Source organism: Anabrus simplex, chromosome 1 (assembly GCF_040414725.1).
Source record: "Anabrus simplex isolate iqAnaSimp1 chromosome 1, ASM4041472v1, whole genome shotgun sequence".
NCBI lineage: Eukaryota > Metazoa > Arthropoda > Insecta > Orthoptera > Tettigoniidae > Anabrus > Anabrus simplex.
The window spans coordinates 1,074,034,592-1,074,046,619 of NC_090265.1; the positions used below are offsets into that span (position 1 = coordinate 1,074,034,592).

Below are 12,028 nucleotides of genomic sequence, written 5' to 3' on the forward strand. Positions count from 1 at the left end.
TAGGTAATGATAGAGGACTATATGTGACTATAACGTTTAGCAGAGAGTAAGTGAAAAGTAAATTGAAGTGTGATATGGGCGGAGAATCAGACGGTAGGGCGTGTTTAGGTCCAAGAACTTCCTTGAAGGAGACAGGAGGTTGAGGAATGTTGTCGGGTTCATTGGGACAAATTTCCACAAAATGTTCTCCAGAGACATCATCATCATCATCATCATCATCATCATCATCATCATATTCGTTATCACTAGTTTCATCTACCACCATATTCAGAGTAGATTTAGTGCTGTTAGACACAATTAAACATCTCTTCTTTAGCTGCGGTGATTCCGCGGACGTGTCCGGTATAATTTCGTCGCTACTCTCTGAACTAAATTCCCTATCGCTATCCGATAAATCACCAGCGTTAACTTCGCACTGTTCTAAATACTGCATTCATTTATTGTCATCAATACCTGCTGAAAAATTATCACGTGAATAACATGCCATTTTCCTGTCACAAATCCACTCACTGCAAGGAGCAATCTCTTACTGACCGGTTAGCGGTATTTGTTAACACAGGAAACGACTCTTGTGAAAGGTATAACACCCTCTTAGAACTGCCAAAGCAAGGCCAGGCACACAATAACGTGTAGCCCCTTTACTACAGGTTGTAACAAAAGTATGCATTTCACTATAGGTTGCCTCAAAATTACGTATATCACAGAATTTTAAGCCGGCCAATGTAATCGGCTCTGGCAACTTCCGACTGGATTGTTAACGGCCGACCAGATCGGCTCTGGCAATTTAAAGGGCGGATGCTCGCACTACCGCCTGGCACCAAGAGAGTTAAGTGGTATTTTCTGAGCTGTCAGTGGAGCGATGGCGTGGAATGACATAAGTAGACGAATATGTTTGAGTGGAGTCTTTAAAAGTAGGAAAGATCACAGTATGAAGATATAGCTGGAATTCAAGAGGACAAATTGGGGCAAATATTCATTTGTAAGAAAGGAAGTTAGGGTTTAGAATAACTTACCAAGGAAGATGTTCAATAAATTTCCAATTTCTTTGCAGTCATTTAAGAAAAGGCTAGGAAAACACCAGATAGGGAATCTGCCACCTGGGTGACTGCCCTAAATGCAGATCAGTAGCGATTGATTGATTGATTGATTGATTGATTGATTGAAAGTAAAGCTATCAGTTATTTTTGTATAAAGATGAAAATGCACTAAAATGCTCAGTCCACAGTGTGAGATCTAACTTTATTTTGGTGTTATAAGAAACTAGGTGGTAATGATTTTACATGTTAACCAATGACATACCTATTGCAGATGAAAATTATTAATATTATTGAGTTATTGAACTTTTTACACAAATATAATTGTTATTTGTTAACAATGATTGTGTTATACAATTCAGTTGTAGCCATCATCATAGTCATCATCAGTCCCCCTTTTCCATCAGATACTGGGTAAGGGCAAATATGGTTCCTCTCCACTTTGTCCTGTCTCTGCTCCATTCCTCATCCAACACTGTTCCAGTCTAGATTCCGTTGTCCTATGCTGTTCTTCACAGAGTCCATCTATTGTAATCATGTTTCTCCCTCATCCTCTCTTGCCTGTCATCTGGCTTTCCAGTGCTTGTCTTAGCAGTCTTTCTTCTTTCATCCGCTTGACATGTCCAAACCACCTCACTTTATTCTCTTCCAGTTTGTCATTTAGTTTTTGCACATTTAGCTCTTTTTGTATGTCTTCATTTCTTACTCTGTTCCTCCTTGTCTTCTGTACCATACTCCTCGAATTTCATTTCAGCTGCCTGTACTCTATTCTTATTCCTCTGAGTCATTGTCCAAGTTTCTGCTGCATATTTCATTGTAGGAAAGTAATATTACTTGTTCATTGCTTTTTTAGCCTTCATTGTTACATCCTTATTCCATACTAATCTTCATACCTGGTGGTAAAAGACACTCCCCAATTGTATCCTTCTGTTAATTTCCATACCCAGTCTTTCATTTTCTGTCACTTCCCAAGTATTTGAAGTTTTCTACTGTTTCCAGTTCTTAGTCACCATTTTGATAGCTACTTGTCCTTCTTTACTTCCTCTACTCATCGTCTTGTTCTTCACTATGTTGATCCTCAATGCCTATTGGCATATCCTTCTATTCAGTACATTCAGCTGTTGTACCTCCTCATCCTCTTCCCAGATCACATTACCTGCAAACATCGTTTACACTCATTCTTTCCCTTCTGTATTCTTCCCTTGCTGTCTTTACAGTGTCATTTTTCACCATTATAAAGAGTAAAGGTAACGACACACGTCCTTTTAGCCCATTGTCAATTTGAAATCATTCTGTTCTATCTACTGTTGTCTTCACACAACAGTAACAGTTATCATATATTGCTTTTATCATTGTTATTAGTTCGTTGCCAGTGCCCCTATGTGTTGGGCTTTCTCAAACTTTCCATCTGAGGTTGCTGTCATATGCCTTTTCTAAGTCTATAAAAGTCATTACTATATCCTTTCAATATTTTTAGCTCTCAGCCATGATGTCTCGGAATGAAAATGGTTGCCACTGTTGACCTTCCACTTCTGAATCCAAATTGTTCATCTTATAACTGACTTTCCTATTGATATTGTAATGCCCTTTCCCAAATCTTACCCCACATGTTTGGTTCACTGAAACATTCTTCACCGTGCGGTTAGGGGCATGCAGCTGTGAGCTTGCATCCGGGAGATGGTGGGTTTTCAAAATTTGATAGTGACTAAATTGCCATAATATGAGACCGGTAATGTTGATGAAGGGTGGAATGCATTTAGAACAATAATATTAAACTGTGCTATAGAGGTGTGTGGTAAAATGAAAGGAAAAGTCAAGGAGAAAGAAATTGATGGAATGATAGAGTAAAGCATACAATTGAAGAAAGAAACATGGCAAAGTGAAACAAAGTTGTGAAACATAATCAGGCTCAGGGAATTGTACCAAAGGATGATGAAAAAATCAGAAGACTGGAACAGGAATACAAGAATAAGGAACTCCAGGTGAAAAGAGTAGTGAAAGAAGAAAATGGGAAAAGCTGGGGAACTGTTCACCCAAAGAAATGAGGAAGATAGTAAAGGAAATCAGAAAATGTTATGTGAGTTAATGAAAAGTAAAACATCAAATAGGGAAGAAATTAAAGCTATTGAAACGGGACAGGATCATTATCAGGGGCATGGTAGGAATCAGAGAGGAGGTGAAGAGTTATTTTGAAAAATCATTGAATTGGGAGTGTGAACAAGAACAAAGTTACCAAAGTCACTAATGAATTACAGAAGGAACAACCTTCAATTACTTGGAAAGAAACAGAAAATACCCCAAAGGAAATGAAAAGTGGAAAGTCAGTGGGAGCAGATGAACTAACAGCAGACATGATTTAAGGCAGCTGGAATCCCTGTAATACAGTGGCTACGTCGAACACTGGGAATTGTATGGAAAGAGAACAAGTTGCCAGATGACTGGAAGAAAGGAATTATAATACCATAGTTTAAAAAAGGAAGTGCACCAATTATAGAGGCATCACCCTTTTGTCATATTGCCTTAAGGTAATGGAGAAGATCATAGAACAGAGACTGAGAGAAGTAATGGAAGATCAATTTGAAGAGGAGCAACATGGATTTAGAAGAAGTAGAGGAACCACAGACCTATTTACTTCACTCAGGCAGCTAATGGAAAAATTTTGAGAAAAAGGGAAGTACTACATATTAGTGTTTTTTGGAAAAAGCTTATGACAGGGTGGAGAGAGGTAATTTATTGGAATGTTTAGAAAAACATAACATCTCAGAAGCACTAGTTAAAAAAGCTCAGATGTATGATGGTTGTGAAAGTAGTGTTCAAGTAGGAGATAGAAGATCTCAGTGGTTGAAAATGTCAGTGGTTTAAAACAAGAAGACATGTCCAACAAGGGAGTTCTCTTTCCCCATTGCTCTTCATTTCACTCATGGATACTATTATAAAGGACCAATGATGTCCCTTCTTTATTCCCCCCGTCCTCCCCCATCTGCTTTGTTTCCATTGCCTGCTTCCTACAACAGGTCAGTGCTTGTTTCCATGACCTGCCTGCCTCCTCTAGCATGTCAGTGCGAGTTCCACATCAGACATTAGTTATACTCTACATTTCACTATAGAGGGGATTCTCATAAATAATATTTATCTCCTTGTTAATTTCTTTTCTGTTTGTTTATTTTTTCCAAATTCAGGCTGTCTTTTCCAGATTTACTTCATTGCCTGAGGTCCTAACTCTACTTAAAGACATCATTTTATGACAAGAAGATCACAACCATAATTTTTGTTTTATATGTGTTTTAGTGTAATAATTATTCATGGAACATTTTCTTTGTCTTGTGTACATATGTTTTAGTTATCACATAATCTGTTTAATTTAATTTTGGCCTAAGACGGCCACTAAAAGGCTGAAACCAGTCCAAAGACTGATGTAATATTATTTACTTGATATATTGTATTGAAATTTATTTCTAATAATTGCACTTCAATACGGAATAAAAATGAAATTTATAGCTTATAAGTTTTTGCAATCAGTAGTAGTGGTGGCCTCTGATGCCACACAGTTGTACAAATATGTGGCCCAACTCTAATATGATATGTATATAGGTTAGGTCTATAGGCTTGCTGTTAAACAGTGTCTCCGGTGATAGAATGGGAAAAGCGTCCGACCTGTCCATGTTTGGTAGAGGGCAAATTGTGATGGCATGGTGCCATGGTTCCAGCATCTCTGAAACAACATGGCTTTTGGGCTTCCTTCATGCTGCTGATGTGAACACATATCGAATGTGGTTCAACAATGGGAAAACAACAGTGTATTGTCCAGCCGTGTGTCAACAGTGGCTCATTGATGCCAGAGGCCAGTAGATGCTGTTGCACATTATTCAGAGCAACCACGGGGCGTTTGAGAAATTACCAACAGGTACAGCGGTGATGACCAGGCCAATGTTTCCCAGCACACAATTCATTGAACCCTGCTACGCATGTGACTGCAGAGTCGATGACCCAGTTGTACCCCAGGGCTGATTGCACTGCAACGAAAACAGCGCATGAAGTGGGCACATCATTGGATGATTGGAAAAACATGTTGTTTGCTTGGGTGAATCAATATTCCTGGTTCATCACGTCGATGGCTGAACATGCGTGCACAGATTTCCATTGGAGGCTGTGGCATGTGATTGTACGTTTGGATGGAGACAGGCTGGTGGAGGAGGTGTGATTATCTGGGTGATGTTTTCATGGGATGCACTGGACCCCATTATTCCAGTACACCAATCCTTAACAGCTGTCCGGTATCTAGTCATTATTGGTCAATAAGTCAATTTGTTCATGTCAGCAGTGTTTTCTGTTGATCGCCACTTCAAACAGGACAGTGTGCTATGTCACACTGTCAGGATTGTGAAGGACTGGTTCAAGGAACATAATAGTGTATTTGCTTTAAAGTTGTAGCCCCGATATGAACCCCATTGAACATTTTGTTGTTCAGCTAGGAAAAGCAGGTTTGTGCTAAATCACCACCACCCAGCAATGTACATCATCTGGAGGACCTGCTGCTGCATTTTTGGTACGAGATACTCCAGAATACCTTCTGCCACCTTGTTGAATTGATGTGCCACCAAGTGGCCATGATTCAGTGGGTAAAAGGTGATCCTATATCATATTAGCTAGGTCATAATATAATGGCTCATTGGTGTACTTCGTAAACATTCTGAATTGAAAGAAAGTGGGATTTTTTTTTTCTTCCCAAAGTTCAGATGAAGAATATATTCTAACCCCTGGTGCTGCTCCTGCTATAATGGAAATAATAAATATAGTTTTGTTGTTTAAGAAAATATATGTTTTGTCAAAGACCTTATTAGAATCACTATAATGGTTTATGAATTTACTTTCGTACCATTTCAGTGATATATTCATGCTCTTGTTGTAAATTTCAGATATCATTAGCTTGTGAGCTACGAAAACCATTGTTCCTTCATGAACGGGAAGCTCATAATGATCTGGTCGAGATCTTGGAAAAACATCAAGAAAATCTTCCTGCCGTTGTCCTACATTGTTTCACTGGATCATTTGAACAGGCTCAAAAATACCTTCAAATGGGCATATATCTTGGAATAACAGGTAATTTTTAATAACTCTTTATTCTTACGTACTATTACCATGCCACAGTTATCCAGTTATCGATTGGTTGACAATAAAGGAGTTAAGTCATGAAATGAAATTTCTGGTACAGATGTATGTCATGTTGTACATACCACACTACCAAACACCACAGAAAATTGCAATAGTGATTACATCCCTCCATATAGGTTTGGCATCAGGAAGGGCATCCGGCCGTAAAACAGGGCCAAATCCACATATGTGTGACGCAGTTCGAACCCGCGAACCCACAGGTGTGGGGAAGTGTTGTAGAAAAAGATGATGATGATGATGATGATGATGATGTATGTATGTCATGTTGTATCTTGTCATTATTTATGACAGTCATTAAGTTGATCAATGTGCAGGTATAATGTGTAGAGGAAGTCTGCAAAGTACTTGTATTGCATGATAATCATACGTGTGACCCATCCAGCATATGTGTTATTTTTTTATGTTAGTGTACTATCTCCCTTGACAACCACATGTTTGTATTGTGAAGGACTCTATATCTTCCACATGTCCCAATTGCCTGTGGGTTGTACACCACTATGACAGCATATTTCTGATGGGATGTAACTCATATGGGTGGGGGTTAGAATACGTCCATAGTATCCTGCCTGTTTTAAGAGACGACTGAAAGGGGCAATCCTCGGAGTGTTTGAATTGGCAACCATGGGATCTAAATGTGGGACTGATTCCCCTTGTTTGTACAAGGTTCCTCAGCCTTTTTTTCTTCTTCTTTTCTTTTTTCTTTTTGCATCCAACCTCCCTTGATCAACTGTTATTCTCTTTTTACCCTGATGGTATTAAGTTCATAAGGCTGTCGTATCCTATGGACGGGACAGGCTAGGCATTCTTGGTTCGAAAGCTAGATCAGTAACAATAATTAAATACACCAGTCAGTTGGCCTGCGAGTTAACTTATATTGAAACACCTAAAATGAATTATACAGGTTTATACAATGTACAGTTATACACAAACTAGCAAACTAAAGTATAAAAACTCACCGAAAAATAGTTTCATTTGCCCCAGAAACTCTTTGTAAATCACGTTTGAGGTATTGCCTTTTGGGGCTAAGACGAACATGCGACACAGAACTGTACATGTGAGAAACAGTCTTAAGTCGAAAAAATACATGTTTCTTTATTTTTAAAGGAGATTCCAAATACCAATTTCCTTGTCTGTAACATTTTCATTTCTTGAGATTTATGTATCCTCATAAAAAAATAATTCAACTCACTTTTCAACTTCCTTTCAGCCCTGTTAAGTGCCTTTTCCAAAAACAAAAATGTACCTGTTCCTATATTTTTAAAGGACTTTCCAAATGCCAACTTTCTTGTGTCTCAAATGTTAAATTCTTGACATATACTGTAGATATACCAGTACTAATTTTAAAAATTCACCCGCTCTTTCAATTAATTTCAGCTCCTTGAATGGATTTTCTGAAAGCAAAAAAATATGTTTCATTATTTTTAAAGGAATACCAGTTTTTATGTCTGTACGTCTGTAACACCTTCAGTTTTTGAGATATAAGTATCCTCATACACAGAAATCAACTCATTTTTTAATTCATCCACGCCCTTCCCCTGTAAGTGGATTTTCCGAAGACAAAAGTCCTTCCTTAGTGAGCATCTGCACCCTAATATAAATGTATCCTCAAAATTTCATTTCTTTATGTCCAGTAGTTTTGGCTCAGCGATGATGAATCAGTCAGTCAGTCAGTCAGTCAGTCAGTCAGTCAGTCAGTCAGTCAGTCAGGACATGTTCTTTTATATATACAGTAAAACCTCGATAATTCAAAATCGGTTAATTCAAAATTCCGTCTAATTCGAAGAAGCTCTCGTTCCCGGAAACATGAGATACAGTTTTGCATGCTATTTAAATTGTTTAAGTTGAAATACGGATATTTAAATTTTTAAATTTGAAATACGGATAATTCGTAATTCGAAGTACAATGTCCGCTCCATTACCGAATTTCAGACTTTTATTTCGAAACTGCCTTTACATTTTAAAACATTAGTACTGGTATGTTACAGAGTAATTTCAACTCGAAATTTATCCGCGTCATAATAGAACGCATGTTCCGGAACGTGGAGGGGGAGCTTTTCGCACTTACACTCACTTCGGTGGGTATACAGTGCGCTTCATGATTGCTAAGTTGAATGAAATCGGAATTCTTTTGTATTCAACCTTTTAAGGAACGCCGCAATATCACGCAACAGGCAGTGTGCGGAAAAACAGAATCCGCGAACACTGGCGATGCGACAGTTGACGAAAAAACGTGGCTCATATAATAAATTCGTAGACACCGAACAATATTGTCATTGGCGATGAAATTTCATTGCTTTATTTTAATCCGAGCCCAAACGGTCTTATGGTTTTAAAGGAGAAAGTGCCAGCCCGGGAATAGTACAAGGGTGGGGTTGGGTCTAAGTGCGTTGCAATGCACATGGAAGCGAGAAACTTTATCCCCTCATCATAAGAAAGTTCGATAAGCCACAATATTTTAAGGGTGTCGGGCACTTTCCATGCCAGTACCAAGCATGTAAAAATGCAAACAATACAGAAATCCAAAAACTAATGCATTTGCACAGGGGAACCAGCATAATTTATCCTCGTCTTTGAATTGTGTGATTGTTTTTCTTTCATTGCATGAGGTTATGTTTGTCAGTGATTTATCCAAGTGCATTATTTGAACATTTTAAATGCACCTTGTTGGATACATCTCGGAAATAGTTTTTTCCATGGCATTTGAAAGGTTTAAACTGTGAATCGAGGTGATTGCATGTATTAATGGGTCTTAGAATACTTTGTGACGCGGCTAGTGTTTACATTTCTGAAGTACGAGAGAAATGCCATGGCAGGAAATCGTACAAGGATAGAGTCGTAGGAAAGTTCGATTTTAAGGGCATCGGGTACTTTCTGTAAATACAAGACATCTAAAATGCATACAGTATAGTAATCCAATGAATAAAGAAAGCACTTGCACATGGGAGCCAGCATAGATTTCTCCTTGTCCTTTGAGCCATGCTTTTTTTTTTTTTCTTTCTTTCATTGCGCGAGGTTGTGTGTGCCAGTGAGATATCTAAGTGCATTATTTGAATACTGTAAATGCACCTTCTTGGATACGTTTTGGAAATAGTTCCTTTTTCATGGCATTTGAAAGGTATAAACTGTGAATCAAGGTTGACTGCATGCAGTAACGGGCCTTAGAATATTTTGTAACGCAGCAAGGGTTGGTACTTCTGAATTGCGAATTGGCGGTTAATTCGAAATCACGTAATTCAAAGTCCGATTTTTGAGTCCCAACGACTTCGAATTAATGAGGTTTTACTGTATCGATATACATTCTTCTCAATGGAGTGAACTTCCTACCTCTACTGCACATCAATGAGTTAACTAAAGAGTCTTTGCTTCCCTTCTTTTAAGCTTGTCTAATACGGTAAATACTTTCCTTCAGGAAACGTTGTCTTCTCTCTTCTTGCTTGTGTCTTGTTAACACATTCACGCCCCTATCCGAGTTATTGCCTATAGCACGTGACCATGCTGTGGACCGTATCCGAGTTAGCCCGGATAGGCGCAACCTTGAACTGGAGCCGTTCCTATGCAGCTGGGATCTATTTTGGCCACAAATATGTTTGAGAGAGATGAAGGTAATACCCTTATGAATGCTTCTACTCACCAGAAACCACATGGCCATGGCGATTTTCCCTCCCAATGCACTTCTTTTGTTTTATTTCTGAAGGTAGCCTAGTGCTGGCCCAACTAGCTGCGTAGTTGGTTTGTGATTGCACAAGCGTGTGTATAATTGCGTTCTGAAGTATAACCATGGAGTGTAGGAACAATATAAATGATGTAAGTGGTGCGAATTTACACAGCACAGCTTTTCAGCTGCTTGAAAATTATCTTGGCCATGGGTATACAGTCTATATGGAAAATTATTACAATAGGGTTGAACTCTCGAAACATTACAGGAACAGAACACTGCCGTATGTGTAACAATACGGTCAATAGGGGTGTACCAAAAGATCTAAAGGAACATCAGGGAATTCTCAAACGGGGGGGACATACAAGTACAGTCACCTCTCTCCGACATCTCAGTTCCATCTACTTCATCAGCTCCAAGTCAACGTCCCGCGATTTTGCACCGGCCAAGGATCACCATTTAGGTTAGATGGGAAGAGAAAAGAGCTTCCACCATCAAGTAAAGTCAAATTCCCCTCAAGAAGGTGCAAAGTGTGCTTCAAAAATAAAATGATTAGTGAAACACGCTATTTTTGTGGAAAGTGTGGTGTTCCATTCACCCAGGAAAGTGTGACGTTACCTACTACACCTTACAGAGATACTGGAGGACTTCATTAAAGTATGTGGAAAATTTTGTTTCCATATCTTGTTTTGTTTAGAACTTGTGAAAAGAATTCGTTGTTGTTTGCTTTGCCACTAACAGCTGGAATAGCTGGCCCAGCCCTTTAAATAGCCCGCTCAGATGATGGGCGTGAATGTGTTAAGTTGGCACTTGAGCATCTTCAGCACTGCACATCTCACCAACCTATCAAGGAAATGCAGTTCTACATAAAAGTTCTCAACTTGTCTCGCAAACCACCTTCCCATATGATGCAGCTCTTCCCTGTAGTAGGCTGTCTTCACCTCCCCATATTGGAAACTCTTGGGCTGGCTTCTGGATAACTTTGTTTGTCTAGACGGCTTAGTAGTCCTCTTAAGTTCTCTCAGTCGAACTTCTGTTTGAATAGGACTTCAGGCTATTGTATTAAAGGTATGCTTCCGCTAACTTTGTCCTTCGCACCTCTATTCTAGACTTTCTCCCCGGTCAAACTGACACAGCTACTCTTCTCAACAAACACTCTGGATTAACTCATTAGAACCACACTTCGCTCCCTTTCTCACTAGCCTTCCACTGCCAGTTAGTTAGACAGGCCCTTTCCGTGTTTTCCCAAAACTAACTCCTGCGACTACTTCTGACAAACTCCCTTGCCCCCTCTCCGGACCGTCTTCCGTGAATTCTTTAGACCAACTTCCTGAATTCGCCCTCTACACCTCCTTAAATAACATCCTATTTTCCAGAACCACCTACTCGATAACCGACCTCACCCTGCTTATGACTCTGAGTTGGCTTTTCCTGATTGGCTGGCCATTTTCTTTACCAGGGAAGGATGTCACCACTGGAATGATTAAGAATAACAGATATTTCTATATCCTACATGCGTCTTTGAAGCTCCCAACTCCCGATCTTTGAATATTTACATACCGGTGATAAGCTGGCACAAACAGCTATGATGTTTCCTAATATTTTGTCATGCCTTGGCTTCACTCTAAGCCATCAGCGAACTGCATTGCCTTTTCAGGGTTTTGCATATGTATTAAATTATTCTCACTTTACTTTTTCTTATTACACTGAGCACTGTCACTTCACTGATCTTTCGTTTCACTATGATACTACTGTAATTCTTGTAGTTAAGCTTTTCTTCCTTAAATTTACTACATCTTCTTTTGCATATCTCTTGTACTGGGAGGTCGCATTTCGACCCTGGTTTGAAACGTTCGCTCTTTGTACACGAATGGCGGAACACGCCATGTTGGAGACATGACTAGGGCTAGGGAGTCTTTCACTTCCTACCCTCTCTGGCCTTTCTCTTCCTATCGTCAAATCACCGGGCGAGTTAGCTGTGCGGTTAGGAGCACGTAGCTGTGGGCTCGCATCCGGGAGATAGTGGGTTTGAACCCCACTGTCGGCAGCCCTGAAGATGATTTTCCGTGGTTTCCCATTTTTACACCAGGCAAATGCTTGGGGGGCTGTATTTTAATTGAGGCCATGGCCGCTTCCTTTCCATTCCTAGGCCTTTCCTGTCCCATCG

General features: G+C 39.5%; 1 protein-coding gene across 1 annotated transcript in view; it reads left to right on the forward strand.

The window, feature by feature from the left end:
• LOC136857996 (3'-5' ssDNA/RNA exonuclease TatD) overlaps positions 1-12,028 on the forward strand; it is a 196,002-nt gene that overhangs the window by 72,353 nt on the left and 111,621 nt on the right. Inside the window, exon 4 of the mRNA XM_067137169.1 lies at positions 5,951-6,134. Coding sequence (XP_066993270.1) covers positions 5,951-6,134 — 184 coding nt within the window. The remainder of the gene's footprint in view (positions 1-5,950; positions 6,135-12,028) is intronic.